The following is a 25,798-nucleotide window of genomic DNA, read 5'->3' on the forward strand; positions in this document are numbered from 1 at the left end:
TCTCTCTCCTCTGCCACAGTCACACCATAATGGAATCCATTTGGCCTTAGTGGAGACAAAGGAGTTTTTGAGGGAGTTCATCTGTCTGCCGTGTTGGTTTGTTGAGAAATGCGGCATTGCCTCAATAGCCTATGAGAGTTGTGTCGTGTGTGTGTGTGTGTGTGTGTGTGTGTGTGTGTGTGTCTCTGCTGAAGTCGGTGAACAGAGGAGGTCTATCTACTATGGCAGCTGGTCTCTCTAGCCTCCTGGATACATGCTGCTGCCTTCTCTCTTTCATTATGCACACTAACAATGCTGCTCTAGGACTCCCTCCCTCCCTCCCTCCCTCCCTCCCTCCCTCCCTCCCTCCCTCCCTCCCTCCCTCCCTCCCTCCCTCCCTCCCTCCCTCCCTCCATACTCCTCTATCTTTCCTCTCTCTCTTTGTCTCTCTCTCCCTCTCCTTTGATCCCCTCTTCCCCCCTCACATCTTTCTCCCTCCCTCCCTCCCTTGCTGTGCTCTGTTCTAAGGAAGATAATCCAAATATTTTATTTTGAGAGGAAAGAGAGGAAGAGGAGAAAGGAAGTTCAGATTGAGGGCCACTTAGTTTGGAGCCCCTCCAAAAAAAGGTGTTTTCGTCAGCGACAGTGTTTCATAACTCTGTGATGAAATGTCTTCCCTTGGACTAATGATAGTAGGGCTTAGAGAAGCAGTGGAAAGGAGGGTACGAAAGGTTTGGATGGTTTTGAAACTTGCCTTAGGCAGGCAAGAACCGCTAATGACCAACTGGGACAATAAAAAAATAAAAAAATGGCGAATTATCAAATCTCAGACCAATTGGGAAATCTAAAGTACCCAAAATATTCAGAGATCATGGGGCCAAAACATCTTCGGTTGAACATGAGGACTCTTGATGTTGAGTTTAGAGTAGAAAAAACCCACCATCTTTTCACCACATCCATTATTTCATTAGCCAACTCACCCGCCCACCTCCAAGCTCCAATGGCTACACAGCCTCTGTGCTCCCTTCCACTGTGAAACACAACAAAAGGCTGGCTCTGGCTTCTACTTCCACATCCTGATAAACTATGTGTCACAGCTTTCTGGCAGTTTAATAATCATTATAATCAGCTGCCTTATTGAGCCAAGAAGCACTAATCTCATTGTAAACCCTGTGGATATTATCCCTCACCATATTAACTGCATGGAACTGCTACCCACATGACGACTGCAGGGTGGACGGAGGGTTAGGGTACAGCGGAGGGTTAGGGTGCCAGAAGCATGTAAGTAATGGATCATGATCAAGTGAATTATTAGGCTGACGCGGATGTCTTATAGAAGAGAAGAGGGGGGGGGGGGGGGGGGGATGGGAGGGAGAGAGAGAGAGAGGGCGATAAAGAAGAGATACACGGGAAGACGAGAGGGAGAGAGCTGTGAGATAAAGAACAAGAGAGATAAAGAACAAGAGAGAATGAGGAAGGATCAACAGTAAATGTTTCGGAGGAGGAGGGAGTTGAGTTATCATTATCGCACAGATGTCGAGTTTCCTCATCGGCCAGGTAAAGCCTCCCCAGAGGTAACCGTTTAGTGTGGGATAGATGGATGGAGGAAAAATGGAGAGAAGGACGGAGAGAAGACCTGTCCTCATTTCTGGGGGCCGGTGTGTGCCCGCTTTAGTGCGTTTGCGTGTGTGCGTTCCTGCGTGCGTGTACCTACGTGCATGTGTGTGTGTTGTCTCCCCCCATTAGCAGTATAGATGTATGGCCCACACTGACTGGGTGCTGGCAGCCATTCCACTCAGCCGCTCGCTCTCCTCCTCTCAGCTCCTTCCTCCATGTTATGTTTTATTCATCTGGGCCGCAGGGTGGTTTCTACATCAGGTCTATCAAAACACTCACTGTTCTCTGTTTCTGTCGCGATTGGGAGTGGGGAGACGTTTGAAGCCTGCAATGGACGTTCAGCCACAACGCGCTCTCCTTTCCTGTATTCTCCCCCATCAGAGATTTTACCCAGCCTAAAACTCTCTTTCTCTGGGATCCACAGGGAAGAGCTGTTGGCAGGGTATGCAGTGTTTATCTCAGATTAGGAGGATGTTGCCTGTAGACACTGATCTTTCTCCCCTTAATGGTTTAGATTAGGATTAGGGGAGAGTAAAACTGATCCTAAACCTGTGGCCTTGTAACTGTATCTTCGGAGGTTTGTCTCCCTGCCTTTTAGTAGGAGTATAACTTACCTCGAATCCATTCTCTCTACCCACAAACTGCACAGCAGAAAGCCAACCTCATCTCAGACCAAACATAAGCCCTAATGTCTGAATGGAGGAGATCGGGTTCAAAAGACAGTCTTCCATCTGAACAACTTCAGCTCTTGGTCTCATCTCACCATCGCCCACCACTAGCTGGAGACCTGTGTGTCGATTGAAGGGCCTCTAACCCCATTCTCCTTTGGGGCTGCTAGGGTGCATGTGTGCTCATGTGAGATGTACTGAAAAGACCAATGGGGGTGAAGTCGATGAACAGACTTTGTTGTGCTGGTAGGCTCGTCCGGTTCAGTGGTTGTTAGGGCTACCCACTGAGGGTTGAGTTCGAGGTGTTTGTGTGTGTGTATGTTGTGGTAAAGAAGGTTAAATGTGGTTGCTTACACTGACACAGTGAAGGTCATGGTTAACGATGCAGAATCGTGTGAAATTTAAATGTCGATATCTCCATGTTGCTACTTTCAGAAATGGCGGAGGGACCATGCTTCACTGACTTGTACTGCTGTGCTCGAATTGCCCTTATAAGGGACATACTGAACAATTCTATTAGTCAGCTTGCTTGTATCCAGTAATTGTCATCAGGAGTAGCTAATATGGCTTGGGACAGGCTGTTTCCGAAGATGACGTGAGTGGGAAGATGTGTCGGTGTGTGTCTATGCGCCTTTGCGTGCATTTAAGTGTGTGTGTGTGTGTGTGTGTGTCTGTGCGTGTGTGTGCGTGTGTGTGTGTGTGTGTGTGGGTGTGTGTACGTTTGTGCATGCGTGCGTGTGCAACTTGCATCAGTCGTGTCTGCAGAATCGGCCTCATTGGTTGGGCAGGGAACAGTGAGCAGTACTGGGCCGTATATTAACCCCAATTTGACAGGCAGAAATCATTTCCTGAGGCTGTGCTATGATTAATTTCCACACTGATGAGATGGAGTCCGCTCCCATTTGCATTGCATGTTGCCCCCGCTGTGCAAAGCAAGGGATGCACGGAGAAGAGGGGAGAAGAGAAAGAGAAGAAGTTGTGCCCACTCACTGATGGTATCAGTGTTCTGCTTCCCTGCAGCATCAACCAGAGGGCTATCTTACTGGACGTGTTTGTATGTGTGTGTGTGTGTGGGGGCTGCATCTGCATCTCACATAGCAGCCCGATGACGCCCTGTGTAGTCCTGATTTTATAGGGAGCTGTGTTGCACTACAAGCCATTACAACTTTTAGCCTGGGTGCCAGATTTTTTACTTATTTTTGTTAAATTTTCTTGTCATAAATTCTGCCAAAGACAAAAACTAGACAAATGAGTCAACAACCAGTCTGGACACTTCTCTCTCTGTACTAATGATGTAAGGCAGGAGGAGACAGGCGAACAGATAGGCAGACAGGGCGAACGGCGAGTGGCGGCGTCTAGTGTCTTCGAGTTGTGGCAGGCGGGGCTGTGTGTGTGTGTGTGTCTGTGTGTGTGAGTAGCGTCGGGCCGGGCAGCTGTGTGTGTGTGTCTGTGTGTGTGAGTAGCGTCGGGCCAGGCGTGTGTGTGTGAGTAGCGTCGGGCCAGGCGTGTGTGTGTGTCTGTGTGTGTGAGTAGCGTCGGGCCGGGCAGCTGTGTGTGTGTGTCTGTGTGTGTGAGTAGCGTCGGGCCGGGCGTGTGTGTGTGTCTGTGTGTGTGAGTAGCGTCGGGCCAGGCGTGTGTGTGTGTCTGTGTGTGTGAGTAGCGTCGGGCCGGGCGGCTGTGTGTGTGTGTGTGTGTGTGTGTGTCTGTGTGTGTAAGTAGCGTCGGGCCGGGCAGCTGTGTGTGTGTGTCTGTGTGTGTGAGTAGCGTCGGGCCAGGCGTGTGTGTGTGTCTGTGTGTGTCTGTGTGTGTGAGTAGCGTCGGGCCAGGCGTGTGTGTGTGTCTGTGTGTGTGAGTAGCGTCGGGCCGGGCGTGTGTGTGTGTCTGTGTGTGTCTGTGTGTGTGAGTAGCGTCGGGCCAGGCGTGTGTGTGTGTCTGTGTGTGTGAGTAGCGTCGGGCCGGGCGTGTGTGTGTGTCTGTGTGTGTCTGTGTGTGTGAGTAGCGTCGGGCCAGGCGTGTGTGTGTGTCTGTGTGTGTGAGTAGCGTCGGGCCGGGCGGCTGTGTGTGTGTGTGTGTGTGTGTGTGTCTGTGTGTGTGAGTAGCGTCGGGCCGGGCGGCTGTGTGGAGGCAGATTAAAGATAGAGAGATAATGGGCTAAATCTTCTCATTCATTACCGCTTGGGGATGTACAGAGAGAGAGAGAGAGAAAATACAGATATGATAGATCCACCGTTGCCATGACGTACAGCCTTCTGTAGGAATGTCAGTAATGCACACCTCTTTTAAGATTTATATTTGTAACTACGTTACTGCTTCGATGGGCCAGATTATCCACCGGCGCTGCTGCCGATCAGAAATATTGGATTTCAAAGCTTCATAAGAGGAGAGAGAACCAGAGAGAGAAAGGGAGAGGGAGAGGCTGTTTGCACACACGCTCGCACACACGCACCCTCATACAGACACACACACACACACACTCATACAGACACACACACACGCACACTTTCTGCATAATTAATATGTGTGACACCTGAGCCACTCCTTAGGGTGACATGTATACCCGAGACTACTGAATGAACTTCGGAAAACGATTCCCACTTTGTAACAAACAGACCTTAAACCATAGTTACAACATACAGCGGGTAATACCCAATCATGTGTAATTATAGTTAAGGTGTATATATATAAGTTAGTCCAAAAATAATTTTGTGTTGGACCAAATTGTATGTTGGTGTGAAAATGCAGGAACTCATTTTCCGCCATCTCTGTCTTCCAGGAAGTGCCGGTACTCCAGTGGTGTTTAATGAGAACGGCGACGCCCCCGGACGGTACGACATCTTCCAGTACCAGAGCACCAACCGCTCTACCAGAGAGTACAAGGTCATAGGCACCTGGACCAACAAACTACACCTAAATGTGAGACTAACGTAATAGCAATATCTATCTTTTGTGATCTAGTGTTGTCATGAAGTGTCACATTCAGAGGCATTCATGCATAGCCTGGTCCCGGCTATGTTTGTGCCGTCATGTCAACGTGTTTGGCATGACAATGACCGACAAACGACTTGACATTATAGCACAAACAGCTCTGAAATCAGGCACATTTCATAGATATCAGCATTTATTCAGTCTTGACACTTTTATTCATTCGTTATCATCCAAAACGTGTTTTCGTGTCATGTTTGAGTCCCCATCTCTTCCCAGTGTTTTTTGTCCTATGATCTTACAGTACTTCTGAGTAGTATGTGTTCCTGCATGCATACAGTTACTGCTCAGTGCTTGACTTTCAATGGGCAGCTACTTGTTATTCAGCTGTTACTGATTGGAATAACCACACACACACACACACACACACACACACACACACACACACACACACACACACACACACACACACACACTCACTCACTCACTCACTCACTCACTCACTCACTCACTCACTCACTCACTCACTCACTCACTCACTCACTCACTCACTCACTCACTCACTCACTCACTCACTCACTCACTCACTCACTCACTCACTCACTCACTCACTCACTCACTCACTCACTCACTCACTCACTCACTCACTCACTCACTCACACACACACACACACATACAGGCCACAGGAGGAGAGATGACGGGGCTTATAGCTTAATGACTCTGCATGCCTGTCTGAGATACACAGCCTTGGTAAACGAGCACGGTTGGGCTGTAGGGTTGGGCTGTACTCTCTGAGGGATCTTAAAACCATCTGCTCTGGTCGTAGATGCGTGTGTGTGTGTGGAGAGCAGTCAGGCAGCACACATATATAGCTGTACACCTACACCTTACAATGCTCAAGATCTATCTGACTTTCCTTACTTAATGCTTACCTGCACGTATCATTCACAAAGGTACAGTATAAGCGGATAAGTTCGGACTGTAGAAGCTATATTGGCTGGACTCTGAGGACTTGGAGACTTGGCTGTGAGAAAAATGGAAGTTAGGCTCAAATGCTGATCTTCGAATTTCTCTTGCGCATTCTCTTAATTCTTCAATCCATTTACCCAGGCTGGACTGGGAGGCAGCAACAGCATACTGTTCCCTCTCGGCTGGCTGCTGAGAACTAGAGCCAGAATATCCCCATTCCATATACATTTTGTTTCACCTTAACAGTGTTTTGAATTCAAAGTTACTAATAGGTATCCAAATAATTGAGAAAGGATCCACCCAAGTGGTCGGAAGTTACTGTTTCTTCTCGGGGTTAATCTCTTCCCTTAGGACCAGTTGGACATTCTTTTCTTTCATGACATGCTCATAATGCTTTATGGGGTAACTTTAATGAGACCTAAACAATTTTTTAATAATGATCAATTATACCCCCCCAAAAAAGTTTACCCCCATACCCCCCATTTACCCCGGCTATCGCTTTACCACAAAAAAAAACCAGGAAGAGATAATAGCACTAAAGGGAAATGAAACACCAAACTAAAACGACACACGGACAGGTTTCATTTCTCCTCTGATGACTCAGTAGTGAATCCAGTTCTAGATTTCTCCTGCTCTCAGCAGAATCCCCAGACAGCCAGTTTCCTCTAGTTCTGCTGGATCAGTACTTTGTGTGCCTGTTCAGAGATACAGAGAGGAGCTCCGTTCCCATCACTCTGGGCTGTGTTTTAAACAGATTAATACACACATACTGCATCAGTCTGATGCAGATGGCCAATTTGTGCCAGCTCTGATTACACCAGTTTAATTTCTATTAGATTTATGCCTAGCAGGCACCACAAGGGAAATGATAGGAAGTTCTTCCTTGGTTAATTACTTTGTGAGTTGCCCTTTGGGAAATGTTTATGCAGGTACAAACAGTTGAACAACGGTAGGCTTTGAAGATAGCTGTTACACAGAACTATTCTAGGCAGAACATCCCTTAGCCAGAACCAGTCTAGAATCACAACCATTCCAGAACCAAAACCATTATTGAGTCCCAACCTATCTGCCCTCTGATTGGTCTCTCCTCTCTCCTGTGACCTTATGACCCCAGGTAGAGGCCATGCAGTGGCGGGCAGGCGACGCGTCCCTCCCGGCGTCTGTGTGCAGCGTGCCCTGCCGGATGGGTGAGAGGAAGAAGATCGTGAAGGGCGTGCCGTGCTGCTGGCACTGCGAGCGCTGCGATGGCTATCACTTCCAGGCCAGCGAGTTCAGCTGTGAACTGTGCCCCTACGAACAGCGCCCCGACGCCAACCGAACGGGCTGCCAGAACATCCCCATCATCAAGCTGGAGTGGCACTCGCCCTGGGCCGTCATTCCCGTCTTCATCTCAATGCTAGGCATCATCACCACCACCTTCGTTATCGTCACCTTCGTCCGCTACAACGAAACGCCCATCGTCAGGGCGTCCGGCCGTGAGATGAGCTACGTGCTGTTGACGGGCATTTTCCTGTGTTATGCAATCACCTTCCTGATGATCGCGGCACCTGATGTGGGCGTGTGTTCCTTCCGGAGGATCTTTCTGGGTCTGGGGATGTGCTTCAGCTACGCGGCCCTCCTCACCAAGACCAACCGTATCCATCGCATCTTCGAGCAGGGGAAGACGTCCGTCAGCGCCCCCCGGTTCATCTCCCCGGCCTCCCAGCTGGTCATCACCTTCTCCCTGATCTCGGTGCAGCTCCTGGGGGTGTTTGTGTGGTTCGCCGTGGACCCGCCGCACACCTTCGTGGACTACGGCGAGCAGCGGACCCAGGACCCGGCGGCGGCTCGCGGCGTGCTGAAGTGCGACATCTCCGACCTGTCCCTGATCTGCTCCTTGGGCTACTCCATCCTGCTGATGGTCACATGCACTGTTTACGCCATCAAGACCAGGGGAGTGCCGGAGACCTTCAACGAGGCCAAGCCAATTGGATTTACCATGTACACTACCTGCATAATCTGGCTGGCGTTTATCCCTATCTTCTTCGGGACGGCACAGTCTGCGGAGAGGGTGAGTGGAACAGCTTTTATAACGGTAAACACACAAACATGCAGAAAAGTGGAGGCTGTGTGTTTCTAATGAATGGATAATTTTGGATGAATGGTCTCTTTTCCATCAGTCAGCTAGTGATTTAGAATGGAGCTATGAGCTATAGTAATAGCTTAACTCTGAAGCCGCACCTCCCCATGTGAATAAGACTGGATTTTCTGTCTGAGTGACTAGAGCCAAGTCTTTGCAGGCTTTAATAAGAGGCTCATACACAGGGCTTACGCTCTCTCTCTCTCTCTCTCTCTCTCTCTCTCTCTCTCTCTCTCGCTCTCGCTCTCGCTCTCGCTCTCGCTCTCGCTCTCTCTCTCGCTCTCTCGCTCTCTGTCTATCACTCATTGTGTGGGTGTGTCAGACTTGACAGACTTGAGAACATTGCCTTACCTCTTGCCTCGGCTCTAGGAGGTAGATTAGCAGGGTATATGCAGCCCAGCAGGGCTCTGAGAAGCTTGAGAAAACGGTATAACCTCTGACCTGCCGTGTGCTTGAGGTCAGGTTTGCGCCAGCTGCACTTGGAGAATGGTACTTCCAGGTAATCTGAAAAGCTTTTCTGCGCAGTGGAATTTCAGTGAATGTTCCACTGCTGTTTGGCAGAGGGTATATTTCAGATGCAACTCTCCACAACGTTAGAGACAGAGGGGAAATAGCTGGGACACTGTAAAACATTAAATACCCACAGGAGAGGAAAAGAGGGGAAGATGAGAAGAGGTCCTCATTAAAGCTCATCACTGAGTCACACCATCACTCGTTTACTGCATTCTTTTAGTTCTCTTTCCTCTGTTGCCAGGCAGCTGACACACACTTGTATGGATGCCCCAATTAGCCTATAAACAAATGCTGTGTCGGGGTGAGCGTTCAGCTCCACGATGATTCTGGTTGGCAAACTTTGTTTGCACTAATGTTACTGGTAAAAACACACACAGCCAGCTCGAACAGCAACATCCTTCTCAGTAACGGTTACAGAAATGTTTTTACTTGCTATGACTGTGATATATTGTTTATCTACCTTAGTTGAATGCACTGACTAAATAAACTCAGCCAAAAAAGAAATGTCCTCTCACTGTCAACTGCGTTTATTTTCAGCAAACTTAACATGCGTAAATATGTGTATGAACATAACAAGATTCAACAACTGAGACGTAAACTGAGCAAGTTCCACAGACATGTGACTAACAGAAATGGAATAATGTGTCCCTGAACAAAGGCACCTGCAAGTTCCCGGACATTTCTGTGGGGGGGGGGGGGGGGGGCCGTAGCCCTCACCCTCCCATCCAACAGGTCCCAGACGTGCTCAATGGGATTGAGATCCGGGCTCTTCTCTGGCCATGTCAGAACACTGACATTCCTGTCTTGCAGGAAATCACGCACAGAACGAGCAGTATGGCTGGTGGCATTGTCATGCTGGAGGGTCATGTCAGGATGAGCCTGCAGGAAGGGTAACACATGAGGGAGGAGAAAGTCTTGCCTGTAACGCAACAAGCTCAGTCCGATGATGCTGTGACACACCGCCCCAGACCATGACGGACCCTCCACCTCCAAATTGATCCCGCTCCAGAGTACAGGCCTCGGTGTAACGCTCATTCCTTCGACGATAATCGCGAATCTTGTCATCCTGTAACTGTCACGAAGGTGTGATGTTCAGATGTACCGATCCTGTGCAGGTGTTGTTACACGTGGACGATCAGCTGTCCTTCCTGTCTCCCTGTAGCGCTGTCTTAGGCGTCTCACAGTATGGACATTGCAATTTATAGCCCTGGTCCCATCTGCAGTCCTCATGCCTCCTTGCAGCATGCCTAAGGCACATTCACGCATATGAGCAGGGACCCTGGGCATCTTTCTTTTGGTGTTTTTAGAGTCAGTAGAAAGGCCTCTTTAGTGTCCTAAGTTTTCATAACTGTGACCTTAATTGCCTACCGTCTGTAAGCTGTCAGTGTCTTAACGACCATTCCACAGGTGCATGTTCATTAATTGTTTATGGTTCATTGAACAAGCATGAGAAACAGTGTTAAAACCCTTTACAATGAAGATCTGTGAAGTTATTTGGATTTTTACGAATTTTTCTTTGAAAGACAGGGTCCTGAAAAGGGGACGTTTATTTTTTGGCTGAGTTTAGTAAGTCGGGATAAGAGTGTCTGCTAAATTTCCAAATGTATATGTGAAAATAAACATACCAAAATAATACACTGGGTATTAATTATTGGCTTTATTTCGGGAAGGAGATCATTTGAATAATACTCAGCATGCTTTGCAATTGTTAATTTTACATATACGTACATTTATATTTAGTTCATTTAGCAGACACTCTTATCACACCATAGTGTCGTCAGACTTCTGATACCAATGCAGGGTGAAAGGCGGCCACAAAACGGCGAACAGCTATAAAAAAATTTTTTCAAAATACAAAATACAGTTCTGGAAGGTATCTTGTTACAAAATACATTGGAGTGTACTCAGAACTAATTGAAATACATATTTCAAATACATGTAACAGAAATACTGGCAATCTCTGCACACACACACACACACTGCATAAATTATTTGGAGCTAAAAAGAGAGCTAAAACAACTGTGTGATTCTGCTGATCACTTCCATGTCACTGTGCTGTGTGATGTGATGACAGAGGAAGGCTGGTAAACATTTGAATCAAATCGGGACACATAGAAAGCATGAGAACAAATTGGGTTTTGAATCTTCAATGAGTGAACGTGAAGATTCGCTCATTGAAGATGCTGCTTGTCAAAATGAGGAGGCTGATTCAGTTGAAGTGCGAATCGAAGACTGTTGTTTTGATACAGGCTGAGTAAAATGAACATGCACACACACACACACACACACACACACACACACACACACACACACACACACACACACACACACACACACACACACACACACACCCCCCCCCACCCCCCCCCCCACCCAGGCCAGACACAGATCACTATGTCCTCAGCGGTATTTCTATTCTGATGCTTAGATTGACCGTATTGAATCGTGTTCTCCAAAAACAAACTATTTTCTCAGTACTCATTACCTGATCCAATATTCCTCATGCGTGTGTGTGTTTATGTGCATGTGTGTGCGTGCATGTCTGTGTGCCTGTGTGTGTGTGCATTCGTGTACTGTATGTGCGCGTGTGTGCGCATGTGTGTCTGTGTGCGTATGTGTGTGTGTCTGTGTTTGTGTGTGTTTAGGGCCCATGATAGATGCACTTTACGCTCATTGAGATTCAAAGAGGACTTACAGTATTGATTGTAAATGTCAAATTGCTTTATTATCGTGGCTGGAGAGGCCTGGAATGCGTCCCAAATGGCACCCTATCCGCTATATACAGCACTATAGAGCCCTGGTCAAAAGTAGTGCACTTTATAGAAAAATGGGTGTCATTTGGGAAAGTTCTGGAGACAGCTGCATGTATCAGGGGCCAGAATCAATGAAGGCAGAAGCTGGTCTCTTTATATAATGGCTCTGTATGTACAGTATCTATGCCCAGATCAAATGAGCTGCCTACCAACTACACACATAACATAAACATCCTGGTTGCGTCCTGGCATCGTAATCCCTATATAGTGTACTACTTTTAAATCAGTGCCCATAGTAGTGCGTTATGAAGGGAAATATTTCCATTTGGGACTCAACCCCTTCCTGTTAGTAGATTGGCTGGAATTGAAATCAACAGTTTTGACAGGTAATCACTTGAAATCATAAATATATTCATAAACAGCAGGCCTACAGTGCACGTTGATTGATTTCAGCTGGTTTCCCTACAACATATACACTTGTGTAGCATATGATTTATACTTAATTAGATGTTGAGGCTACAGCACTTAGACTAAATTGAATCAACCTTAGATATTCAGTGTTCACCCTCTAGGCGTACCCGTGGGGATGTTGGAGTGTAATGCAGTTGATGTTTTGTAACAGCAGCACTATTCTACATAATTGTAAATGATACTGCTTTGAAAGCAGCTCACATGAAGCTCACTGCATGGTGCCTGAGGCGGAGAGGGGAAAGTGGTGGTTGGAAGTAAAGCTTTGTCAGTAATGATGTAGTACAGCTGAGGGAGGGAGGGAGAGAGGGAGAAGAGGGAGAAGAGGGAGAGGAGGGAGAGAGGGAGAGGAGGGAGGGAGAGGGAGAGAGAGAGAGGCTGTAGTCAGGATCAGACACCTCCCTCGATGCCCTTCCCCGACCAGGCTATCTCTAATAGCCCCAGTGTGACCAGGCTAGCCTCAGGAAGAAAACCCCTCCGGACGTTATTACCGGTGGCTCAGCGTGAATACGGAGGCTGGTGGCCGTTACTCATCGTCCAGCTGAAGGATTAACGGCCGGGGCCCGCGTTGACGCAGTGGCGCACCCAGGTCATTACCGCGTCGGGTGTACGAACATTAAACTGGCCTAATCTGCCTGGACCAACGGGCTCTGTACGGCACGCCACTGAGGTGACTCCGCAGGGAAGGGAGTAGAGTTGGAGGAAGGCATAGAGAGGGAAACAGTGGAGGGAAGGAAGGGAGGGAAGGAAGGAGAAAAAACAGAGAAAGAATGAGAGGGGGGAGTGAAAGAAGGTCTGAATCAGAGAGCTATGGAGAATGGATGAAGGGAGGGGAGGAGTAAGGGAAGTAGGGGAGAATGAGAGAGAGAATGCGGGATGGAAGGACTGTCACAGAGAGCGGTAGAGAGACCAGGGACTCACCAAGGGAGGAAAGGCTAATCCTTCAGAGGAGGAGTAGTAGAGATAAAGAGGAGAGTGATTCAGAGAGAGAGAGATTGTGTGAGTGTAATATTTAGTGTTCACTTTTGTTTATCCATTTCACTTGCTTAGGAAATGTAAGCATATGTTTCCCATGCCAATAAAGCCTTTTGAATTGATTTGAATTGAGAGAGATGGAGAGAGTGTGACAGAGAAGAGAGAGAGTGACAGAGAGAGAAATAAAGAGGAGGCTGAGAGAGAGAGAGGAGGCTGAGAGAGAGCGACTGATCACCCCAATCCACAAAAGTGGAGACAAATTTGACCCCAATAACTACCGTGGGATATGCGTCAACAGCAAGCTTGGGAAAATCCTCTGCATTATCATTAACAGCAGACTCGTACATTTTCTCAGTGAAAACAATGTACGGAGCAAATGTCAAATTGGCTTTTTACCAAATTACCGTACACCCTAATTCACAAACAAACAAACCGAAACAAAGGCAAAGTCTTATCATGCTATGTTGATTTCAAAAAAGCTTTCGACTCAATTTGGCATGAGGGTCTGCTATACAAATTGATGGAAAGTGGTGTTGGGAGAAAAAGATACGACATTATAAAATCCATGTACACAAACAACAATTGTGGTAAAATTGGCAAAAAACACACACATTTCTTTCCACAGAACTGTGGGGTGAGACAGGGATGCAGCTTAAGCCCCACCCTCTTCAATATATAAAGCAATGAATTGGTGAGGGCACTAGAACTGATCTGGTGCTTCTGTCCCTATCCAAGGACGGCCTACAGCAACACCTAGAGCTTCTGCATAGATTCTGTCAGACTTGGGCCCTGACAGTAAATAACGGTGTTGCAAAAAAAGATCCAGTTGCCAGGACCACAAATACAAATCCATCTAGACACCGTTGCCCTTGAGTACACAAAAACTATACATACCTCGGCTTAAACATCAGCGCCACAGGTAACTTCCACAAAGCTGTTAACGAGCTGAGAGACAAGGCAAGAAGGGCCTTCTATGCCATCAAAAGGAACATCAAATTTGATGTTGCAAAAATATCCTCCGTGTAGAATGTAAAACACCAAATAATGCATGCAGAGCAGAATTAGGCCGATACCCGCTAATTATCAAAATCCAGAAAAGAGCCGTTAAATTCTACAACCACCTAAAAGGAAGTGATTTACAAACCTTCCATAACAAAGCCATCACCTACATAGAGATGAACTTAGGGAAGAGTCCCCTACCCAAACTGGTCCTAAGGCTCTGTTCACAAACACACAGACCCCACAGAGCCCCAGGACAGCAACAGAATTAGACCCAACCAAATCATGAGAAAACTACTTGACACATTGTAAAGAATTAACAAAAAAAACTGAGCAAACTAGAATGCTATTTGGCCCTAAACAGAGAGTACACAGTGGAAGAATACCTGATCACTGTGACTGACCCAAACTTAAGGAAAGCTTTGACTATGTACAGACTCAGTGAGCATAGCCTTGCTATTGAGAAAGGTGGCCGAAGGCAGACCTGGCTCGCAAGAGAACACATGTGTCGTGTCTTTGGCTATGCCGGATTAAGTGATATGACATGCTATTCTATAAAATAGTTTCTCCGTAATTAATATTACCTGATTGAGCTAATCATGTAAATGTAATTAACTAGAAAGTCGTGGCACCACAAAATAATATTTATAGAGCTGGTATCTTCCGAATAAACTCTTAAAGACCTAATAATATTTTACATCAATAGCAGTCAATATTAATCGTCACCTTATTTCAGTCTCATCTGAAAGTTGTAAATTCTTGGTTCACGAACCCTGGCTAACAAGTTGAATCAGCAATACAAAATTGGGTTTAATTATTTATTTACTAAATACCTAACTAATCACACGGAATTACATATACACAGAATGAATCATACCTTGATTACAAATTACGTCATAAAGGAAAATGTCCCTAGCGGGCGGAACAGATATGACAGCTTGTTACACAAAAGAAAAGGGGCTGGGTTTGAGTGAAAGAGTGGGAAGACTGAGGAACAAAGGGCGAAGCTGTGCTATCGTAAATACAATATCTTATGCATTCTAAATTGCCACCCATTTGGAAAAGGAAAATGCAATAAATATTTACTCTGAGCTGTGCTTCAGTAGGTTTGTGGTAGATGGAAGGCCGTGTTGCCCAACTGAGTCCTTTGTCCTTTGAAGAATGTCTCTGCTGGTAAATTGGATAGTTATAGTAATGTCGTTGTGTGGTAGACGGGATACTCTGTTTGTCCTATCCTAATTTACGTTTGCAGCTGCTGTTGCTAACTCAACGTCTAGGAGGTATCACTTCTATAGTGAATAAGAGTTCAAAGTTCATACCATTCGCAACCAAAGCTCACGCTGATGTTGGCTTCATTCTGTAGTTATTATCTGAACCATTCTGACATCGGACCGTCGTCCTCACATCCTCGGAACAGGAGGTTAAATTTTCGTCAATGGCTTAAATAGTGGAGGGAGAAAAGGGGTGTTTCATAATTTACAACCTATTCTGGATTACCAGAATATAGTTCATTTCCCCCCAACTTCTGATGTTCCCAGAATCTCTATGTTAACCAAGGGGTTTTACATTACATTACATTTAAGTCATTTAGCAGACGCTCTTATCCAGAGCGACTTACAAATTGGTGCATTCACCTTATGATATCCAGTGGAACAACCACTTTACAATAGTGCATCTAACTCTTTTAAGGAGGGGGGGGGGTTAGAAGGATTACTTTATCCTATCCTAGGTATTCCTTAAAGAGGTGGGGTTTCAGGTGTCTCCGGAAGGTGGTGATTGACTCCGCTGACCTGGCGTCGTGAGGGAGTTTGTTCCATCATTGGGGTGCCAGAGCAGCGAACAGTTTTGACTGGGCTGAGCGGGAACTGTACTTCCTCAGAGGTAGGGAGGCGAGCAGGCCAGAGGTGGATGAACGCCGTGCCCTTGTTTGGGTGTAGGGCCTGATCAGAGCCTGAAGGTACGGAGGTGCCGTTCCCCTCACAGCTCCGTAGGCGAGCACCATGGTCTTGTAGCGGATGCGAGCTTCAACTGGAAGCCAGTGGAGAGAGCGGAGGAGCGGGGTGACGTGAGAGACCTTGGGAAGGTTGAACACCAGACGGGCTGCAGCGTTCTGGATGAGTTGTAGGGGTTTAATGGCACAGGCAGGGAGCCCAGCCAACAGCGAGTTGCAGTAATCCAGACGGGAGATTCCGTGTGAGGCAGGGTCGTACTCTGCGAATGTTGTAGAGCATGAACCTACAGGAACGGGTCACCGCCTTGATGTTAGTTGAGAACGACAGGGTGTTGTCCAGGATCACGCCAAGGTTCTTAGCACTCTGGGAGGAGGACACAATGGAGTTGTCAACCGTGATGGCGAGATCATGGAATGGGCAGTCCTTCCCCGGGAGGAAGAGCAGCTCCATCTTGCCGAGGTTCAGCTTGAGGTGGTGATCCGTCATCCACACTGATATGTCTGCCAGACATGCAGAGATGCGATTCGCCACCTGGTTATCAGAAGGGGGAAAGGAGAAGATTAATTGTGTGTCGTCTGCATAGCAATGATAGGAGAGACCATGTGAGGATATGACAGAGCCAAGTGACTTGGTGTATAGCGAGAATAGGAGAGGGCCTAGAACAGAGCCCTGGGGGACACGTCACCTGGTAGGAGCGACCTGTCAGGTAGGGCGCAATCCAAGCGTGGGCCGCGCCGGAGATGCCCAACTCGGAGAGGGTGGAGAGGAGGATCTGATGGTTCACAGTATCAAAGGCAGCCGATAGGTCTAGAAGGATGAGAGCAGAGGAGAGAGAGTTAGCTTTAGCAGTGCGGAGCGCCTCCGTGACACAGAGAAGAGCAGTCTCAGTTGAATGACTAGTCTTGAAACCTGACTGATTTGGATCAAGAAGGTCATTCTGAGAGAGATAGCAGGAGAGCTGGCCAAGGACGGCACGTTCAAGAGTTTGGAGAGAAAAGAAAGAAGGGATACTGGTCTGTAGTTGTTGACATCGGAGGGATCGAGTGTAGGTTTTTTCAGAAGGGGTGCAACTCTCGCTCTCTTGAAGACGGAAGGGACGTAGCCAGCGGTCAAGGATGAGTTGATGAGCGAGGTGAGGTAAGGGAGAAGGTCTCCGGAAATGGTCTGGAGAAGAGAGGAGGGGATAGGGTCAAGCGTGCAGGTTGTTGGGCGGCCGGCCGTCACAAGACGCCGGCCGTCACAAAGAGGTCAAAGCACAGGGTAGGGCAGTGTGAGCAGAACCAGCGGTGTCGTTTGACTTAGCAAACGAGGATCGGATGTCGTCGACCTTCTTTTCAAAATGGTTGACGAAGTCATCCGCAGAGAGGGAGGAGGGGGGGGGGGAGGATTCAGGAGGGAGGAGAAGGTGGCAAAGAGCTTCCTAGGGTTAGAGGCAGATGCTTGGAATTTAGAGTGGTAGAAAGTGGCTTTAGCAGCAGAGACAGAAGAGGAGAATGTAGAGAGGAGGGAGTGAAAGGATGCCAGGTCCGCAGGGAGGCGAGTTTTCCTCCATTTCCGCTCGGCTGCCCGGAGCCCTGTTCTGTGAGCTCGCAATGAGTCGTCGAGCCACGGAGCAGGAGGGGAGGACCGAGCCGGCCTGGAGGATAGGGGACATAGAGAGTCAAAGGATGCAGAAAGGGAGGAGAGGAGGGTTGAGGAGGCAGAATCAGGAGATAGGTTGGAGAAGGTTTGAGCAGAGGGAAGAGATGATAGGATGGAAGAGGAGAGAGTAGCGGGGGAGAGAGAGCGAAGGTTGGGACGGCGCGATACCATCCGAGTAGGGGCAGTGTGGGAAGTGTTGGATGAGAGCGAGAGGGAAAAGGATACAAGGTAGTGGTCGGAGACTTGGAGGGGAGTTGCAATGAGATTAGTGGAAGAACAGCATCTAGTAAAGATGAGGTCAAGCGTATTGCCTGCCTTGTGAGTAGGGGGGGAAGGTGAGAGGGTGAGGTCAAAAGAGGAGAGGAGTGGAAAGAAGGAGGCAGAGAGGAATGAGTCAAAGGTAGACGTGGGGAGGTTAAAGTCATCCAGAACTGTGAGAGGTGAGCCATCCTCAGGAAAGGAGCTTATCAAGGCGTCAAGCTCATTGATGAACTCTCCAAGGGAACCTGGAGGGCGATAAATGGTAAGGATGTTAAACTTGAAAGGGCTGGTAACTGTGACAGCATGGAATTCAAAGGAGGCGATAGACAGATGGGTCAGGGGAGAAAGAGAGAATGTCCACTTGGGAGAGATGAGGATCCCAGTGCCACCACCCCGCTGACCAGAAGCTCTCGGGGTGTGCGAGAACACGTGGGCAGACGAGGAGAGAGCAGTAGGAGTAGCAGTGTTATCTGTGGTAATCCATGTTTCCGTCAGTGCCAAGAAGTCGAGGGACTGGAGGGAAGCATAGGCTGAGATGAACTCTGCCTTGTTGGCCGCAGATCGGCAGTTCCAGAGGCTGCCGGAGACCTGGAACTCCACGTGGGTCGTGCGCGCTGGGACCACCAGGTTAGAGTGGCAGCGGCCACGCGGTGTGAAGCGTTTGTATGGTCTGTGCAGAGAGGAGAGAAGAGGGATAGACAGACACATAGTTGACAGGCTACAGAATAGGCTACGTTAATGCAAAGGAGATTGGAATGACAAGTGGACTACACGTCTCGAATGTTCAGAAAGTTAAGCTTACGTTGCAAAAAATCTTATTGACTAAAATGATACAGTACTGCTGGCTGGTGAAGTAGGCTAGCTAGCAGTGGCTGCGTTGTTGACTTTGTTTGAAAGTGTAGCTGGCTAAGTAACCTCGATAACTGGCTAGGTAACCTCGATAACCTCGTTTTCTAATGTCACATCAGTAGAGTAGAGAGAGGAAAAAGGGGGGAAGAGGTATTTATGGCTGTCATAAACCTACCCCCAGGCCAACGTCATGACACAGGCTATGTGCACACTGCCCACAAAATGAGGTGGAAACTGAGCTGCACTTCCTAACCCCCTGCCAAATGTATGACCATATTAGAGACACATATTGCCCTCAGATTACGCAGATACACAAAGAGTTCGAAAACAAACCCAATTTTGATAAACTCCCATATCTATTGGGTGAAATACCACAGTGTGCCATCACAGCAGCAAGATTTGTGACCTGTTGCCACAAGAGAAGGCCTACCAGTGAAGAACAAACACCATTGTAAATACAACCCATATTTGATTTATTTTCCCTTTTGTACTTTAACTATTTGCACATAATATGACATTTGTAACGAGAGATAGAGAGATAGAGAGAGAGAGAGAGAGAGAGAGAGAGAGAGAGAGAGAGAGAGAGAACGAGCGAGAGAGAGCCCGAGAGAGCGAGAGCCCGAGAGAGCGCGAGAGAGCGAGAACGAGAGAGGCTAAAGCGTCAGGAGCTGCAGTTTAGGCCCAGTGCTCTAGGGAGATATCACAGAAAGTTTACTGTACATGATAACAGGGGTTAGGTCAGAACTGGGAAGATTTAGCTAACATCACAACTCTGTTGTTGGGTTACTGTAGTTGTACTCTATATTACACTATTGTAGATTAGGTATCCATCCAGACAACCAATCATCCACAAACACACACTAGGCTCGGCAATATCGGCCTAGTTTTGTTTGACGTGGGTATCATGATGTCAGCCATTTTCAAACAGCGTTTAGAAATTCTCTGTATTGTATGATCACATGCACAGAAACACATTGAAAAAGCGCCATTCATTTTTAAAACGGAATATTTTGTGCACTGTAGTTAAACAATTCTGATGGGATATGGAACATTCCTGGCAAACTTCAGTAGAAGGAGACGGTGTCAGATCCCACCATCAAGCACAGAGATGCAGCAGACTACACCATAGGAGACCCCACCCAACCCCCCCCCCCACACACACACCCTTGAAAAAAAAAACATACATATGCATGCACGACAATCATTCGCCTTGGGAGAACGAAACCCAAACTCTTAAGGCAGCGATTGGGAGCACTCATTTTACATTGCCTTTACTGAACGACAATGACAACAGAATGAAATAAACATCAAAACGTGAACATTTCCTGAATGTTCCCCTAGATACGGTTGTTATGTTCTTTTCCCCCACTCTGCAGACGAGACATATTGGAAATGTCAAGCACATTACAGAGGCTGTCTGCATGACTGGGACGTTTCAGAGGGATAATTCTGGGAAATTACAGAGGGAGTCAAATCTGTCTGTCTGTCTGTCTGTCTGTCTGTCTGTCTGTCTGTCTGTCTGTCTGTCTGTCTGTCTGTCTGTCTGTCTGTCTGTCTGTCTGTCTGTCTGTCTGTCTGTCTGTCTGTCTGTCTGTCTGTCTGTCTGTCTGTCTGTCTGTCTGTCTGTCAAATCACAGTACAGCATGCTGCCTGCTGGCCCCTGATACCTGTAAGATACTGTACAGGAGGATGTAGTGACCTAGCACGTACGTATCTGACTCACCTGCCTTAGTTTAGGGAGAGGTTTATGGGGAGAGTGTTTTAGAGTTTTTCTCCTACCTGCCTTTGTTGGCGACAGGCCCCTTGTATGTGGGTGTGTGTGTGTGCGTGCATGTCTGGTGGCAGTGCCAGACCCATCAGGCCCATCAACCTGCCTAATGGCTGGGGGATTACTTGGTTGTTTGTATGTGTGTGTGTGTACTGAGTCGTGTGATTCAGAGAAACATATTTAATTTTGTATTTATTTTACCTTTATTTATACAGGTTTTTTCTCATTGAGATAATATCTCTTTTCCAAGAGAGACCTGGTCCAATAGCAGCAGGGGGAACAACGTTTCAGACAAAACAACTTACATACATACACTGACACAACATTAATCAAAACTATAAACACACATACAGTACAACAATTACATATTACATTAAAAACACAAACATCTTGACTAAAAACAGCTGGCCTAAAAACAATGACACTCTTCTATGATATACACATCGATCAAGTGTTTAAACTCCACCAACGGAACTAGATCATCACATCTTAAAATGTTCAGGAGAGAATTCCAGGACCACGGTGCTAAGTAACTAAAACTATTTCTACCATGACCTGTTCTAATGTTTGGTACTGTTAGAAGCAAATCAGAATGGGACCGTAATTGATATTTATTTACTGTCCTGACTAAAAAAAGAACAGAGATAAAATGGCATTTTACCCAGTATGGCCTTATAAATCAGTGTATATGAGTATTTAAGCCTACGCAAGGTCAATGACGACCAGCCAACAGAGCTGTAGAGATCACAATGATGTGTTAGACATTTCTGATTTGTAATGACCCTGAGGGCTGCATGATACACTGAATCAAGTGCTCTCAGGGTAGTGGCTGAGGCCTGCATATATATAACATCACTAAAATCTAAAACCGACAGTAATGTACATCGTACCAGCTCCTTCCTGGCCTCAACAGACAAACAAGCCTTATGCCGGTAATAAAATCCTATTTTCAGCTTGAGCTTCCTTATCAAGTTCTCTACATGCACAGTGAAGCTCAGTTTATCATCAACCCACACCCAAATATTTGTACACTTTAACTTGCTCTATAGTATGTCCAGCCAATGTAGCAATGACATGATTTGTAACATGCCTGGCATTTGAAAATACCATGCATTTCGTTTTACCCGAATTTAGAATCAGCTTTAAATCATACAGATTCTGTTGTATGATGTTAAATGCTCTTTGGGCATTTTCAAAAGCTAAAGATAAACTACTACCACTTGAATAAAGAACAGTATCATCTGCATAAAAATGAACATCCGCTGTTTCAATACGATCCCCAATGTTGTTGATATACAAAATGAACAACAGTGGGCACAAAATAGAACCTTGCGGAACTCCTGAGCACACCTCTATGGACTCAGATTTACAACCATCCGCCATTACACATTGTGTACAATTTGATAGGTTATTTATAAACCAATCTAGACCATGACCAGTAATTCCACAACATTTTAACCTTTGCACTAACACAGCATGGTCCACGATGTCAAAAAACTTCGACAAATCAATAAAAACAGACACACAATGTAACTTCTTATCAAGAGCACAGTGGATGTCATTTATAACCTTAAATGTTGCTGAAACAGTGCTGTGGCCAGACCTAAAACCTGATTGCATTCCATTTAGGATGTTGTTTTCTTGGAAGTAGGTATTTAGCTGCCTACTAACTAAGGACTCCAGTACCTTTGACAGTACAGACAATTTTGATATGGGTCGATAGTTGTCAAGTAGCGAGGGATCTCCACCTTTCAGGAGAGGCAGTACAAAAGCAGATTTCCGTAACTTGGGGATTTCCTTAACATCAAGCGTAAGGTTAAAAATACATGTTAAGGGGGGAGCAATGTTGTCTGTGGCTAGGTGTGGGAGCCGGGGGTCTAGTTCATCAGGGCCAGGGGATTTTTTTAAATCAATTTCTTTCAGGGCTTTACACACTTCTGAAACAGAGAAGGATGAAAAGGAGAACCTGGTGAAGGAGTGCACAGGGGTGTCAGATACATTTATAAGGGGCTCAATTATACCTTTGACCTTTTCAAATAAACTGCCTGCATCTAAGAAATGCTGGTTCAAGGCTTTCAGAATGGAGGTTCTCTCAGTTACAATATGTGTGTCGACCAACAATTGTTTAGGAAGCTGTGTATCTTTTCTGCACTCCAAACCTTTCACTACTTGCCAAAATTTGGATGGATTATTTACATTTTGTGAAGTAGATTTCAGGTAGTGGTCTGCTTTCAATTTACGGATCATAGCCACACCCATATTTCGAAGACGTTTAAAAGCCATCCAATCATCTGCCAAACCAGTCCCTCTTGCTTTAGCCCACATAGCATTTTGTTCCCTTATGATTTTTGTAAGTTCCTTAGTAAACAAAGGGTTCTCTCTGCCCTTAATCCTGAACATTTTTTAAAGGGGCATGCCTATTGCATACATCCTGGAATGTGTTGTGGAAGTAAGAAAAGGCTAGTTCAACATCAGGGATTAATTCCATTCTATTCCATTCAATGCTACATCATGTAAAAAACCTTGAATATCAAACCGCTTCCAGTTTCTTTTCGTAATAACACGTGGAGATTTCTTAGGAATTTTACCATCTCTCACACAGGCAATAGCACAGTGATCACTTATGTCATTTACAAAAATACCAGAAGCATTAAAACGATGAGGAGTATTGGTTAAGATCAAATCAATCAAAGAGGATTTCAGAGGATATTTTATATTCAACCTAGTTTTACACTGTTGACAATCTGAGTGAGGTTGTAGGTATTGCACAGAATTTTAAGTTGATCAGAGCTAGATGTTAGCCAGTCCTGATTCAGATCACCCATCAGGACAAACTCAGAATTGACATTCTGTGATAACAATTTGAAAATACAATCCAGAGGGCCAACAGTAGCAGATGGAGGTCTATAACAACAAGATACAACAATATTTAAAGATGAGCCAAGGTTTAGGTTGAAAGACAGATATTCAAATTGCTAAGTTTAGTAACAGAAGTCAGAACGACCACCGTCTTTTACATATACAGCAACACCACCACCCTTAGATTTACGATCTGTACGAAAAACATTGAAACCATTTATGCCAATATTTTTGTCTGTAATAGATTTTTTTAAGACAGGTTTCAGAAAGCATAAATACATCCAGGTTGGCAGTTTTTATCCATATACTCACAAAATCAAGCTTCGGCAGAAGACTTCTTACATTCATATGCAAAAACTTCAGGCCACTCTGACTACTTAATTCGGCAGGGGTAAGAATGTCAGTAACTGGGTTAGACTGGACATTTCCAGACAAAAGAAGCAGCAAGATAATGGCAAGTCTAGATCGAGGGTTACAACATTTGGAGTTACAGACAGCACTTGAACGAGAATCCATAGTCACCAGAGTCTTTAACGTAACATATTTCAGGAGATGTGTGAAGTCCAGAGACATGGTTAAGTATCAAGAGAACAGTCCTGACATGTAAGCCCAAGAGTCCGATTTCTCCCGTATTGTTCGGGAGAAATGTGCAGATGTAGGTCATCCTCACTTCTATCACACTGATAATGTAGTGATACACCTGAGACAGCAGCAGAGAGACAATGCTGCTAAGCTATCCGGCTGTGACAAGACAGAACAGAACAGATCAGAACTGCACAAAGAGAGCAGAACTGGACCTGCACATCACCATCGTCAGACCTGGGAGAGTGAAGGACGGGAAACACTATAAAGGAACATTGGCCGTGCCTAGACTTGTTGTGCTGTCGAGTCCCTCTGTCTCACACGGAGTGCTCTGGGGACGTGTCCACAGCCTGTGGTAGAGACCTACAGTGCCTTGCAAAAGTATTCATCCCCCTTGGCGTTTTTCCTATTTTGTTGCATTACAAACTGTAATTTAAATGAATTTTTATTTGGATTTCATGTAATGGACATACACAAAATAGTCCAAATTGGTGAATTGAAATGAAAAAAATTACTTGTGTCAAAAAATTCTAAAATATTAAAACGGAAAAGTGGTGCGGGAAATATGTATTCACCCCCTTTGCCATGAAGCCCCTAAATAAGATCTGGTGCAACCAATTACCTTCAGAAGTCACATAATTAGTTAAATAAAGTCCACCTGTACAATCTCAGTGTCACTTGATCTGTCACATGATCTCAGTATATATACACCTGTTCTGAAAGGCCCCAGTCTGCAACACCACTAAGCAAGGGGCACCACCAAGCAAGCGGCACCATGAAGACCAAGGAGCTCTCCAAACAGGTCAGGGACAAGGTTGCGGAGAAGTACAGATCAGGGTTGGGTTATAAAAAATATCCGAAACTTTGAATTATAAAAAATGTGAAAGAATATGGCACCACAATAAATCTGCCAAGAGAGGGCCGCCCACAAAAACTCACGGACCAGGCAAGGAGAGCATTAATCAGAGAGGCAACAAAGAGACCAAAGATAACCCTAAAGGAGCTGCAAAGCTCCACAGTAGAGATTGGAATATCTGTCCATAGGACCGCTTTAAGCCGTACACTCCACAGAGCTCGGCTTTATGGAAAAGTGGTCAGAAAAAATTGTTTAAAGAAAAAAATAAGCAAACACGTTTGGTGTTCGCCAAAATGGCATGTGGGGAGACTCCCCATATATGGAAGAAGGTACTCTGGTCAGATGAGACTAAAATTTAGATTTTTGGCCATCAAGGAAAACGCTATGTGTGGCGTAAACCCAACACATCTCATCACCCCGAGAGCACCATCCCACAGTGAAGCATGGTGGTGGCAGCATCATGCTATGGGGGTGTTTTTCATTGGCAGAGACTTTGAAACTGGTCAGAATTGAAGGAATGATGGATGGCGCTAAATACAGGGAAATGCTTGAGGGAAACCTGTTTCAGTCTTCCAGAGATTTGAGACTGTAAGCCACTGTAGTTAATAGGCCAACTGAACAAAATATAGCCACTCATAATTAGATCATGTTGATTTGGAAGGCAGTACGAAATGATGGTGAATTAAGATGCTCAGCTGGATTTGAGAGAAACTCTTAGCTTGTTAACCGTGACTTGTTGTTGTGTGAGTTTTAACTTGGGAATTGGACTTGTTTTCACCCTGTACTGAATGTTGATGGCTTTCCTTTTAAGGAGGGAGACCAGACCCAGTGAGTCTATTAGACAAGATCAATGCTATCTCGATCAGAGGAATAACATTAGCTGTAATGACAGGAAATGGATTTGAAGATATTGGGCTTGAGGGAGATGCATTGATTACTATAATTAATGGACAATTGATTCTGTTACAATTACTGTTATTATAGGGATAATTATTGTTGGTTCGCCAGTATGCTGTGTTCTTGTTAAACGTTAGGTAGGAATCCGGA

The 25,798-nt window shown here is 46.0% G+C and overlaps 1 protein-coding gene across 4 annotated transcripts in view; it reads left to right on the forward strand.

Annotated features, from left to right (window-relative positions):
- The window catches only part of LOC129865374 (metabotropic glutamate receptor 8-like), a 250,393-nt gene that overhangs the window by 206,210 nt on the left and 18,385 nt on the right, over nucleotides 1-25,798 (forward strand). For 3 of the 4 annotated variants that reach the window (XM_055938122.1, XM_055938120.1, XM_055938119.1), the window contains 2 exons: nucleotides 5,038-5,177; nucleotides 7,271-8,206. In XM_055938122.1, the coding sequence (XP_055794097.1) occupies nucleotides 5,038-5,177; nucleotides 7,271-8,206 (1,076 nt within the window). The remainder of the gene's footprint in view (nucleotides 1-5,037; nucleotides 5,178-7,270; nucleotides 8,207-25,798) is intronic. The other variant, XM_055938121.1, reaches the window with a different exon arrangement.

The sequence above is a fragment of the Salvelinus fontinalis genome, chromosome 11, assembly GCF_029448725.1.
Source record: "Salvelinus fontinalis isolate EN_2023a chromosome 11, ASM2944872v1, whole genome shotgun sequence".
In the NCBI taxonomy this organism is placed as follows: Eukaryota; Metazoa; Chordata; class Actinopteri; order Salmoniformes; family Salmonidae; genus Salvelinus; species Salvelinus fontinalis.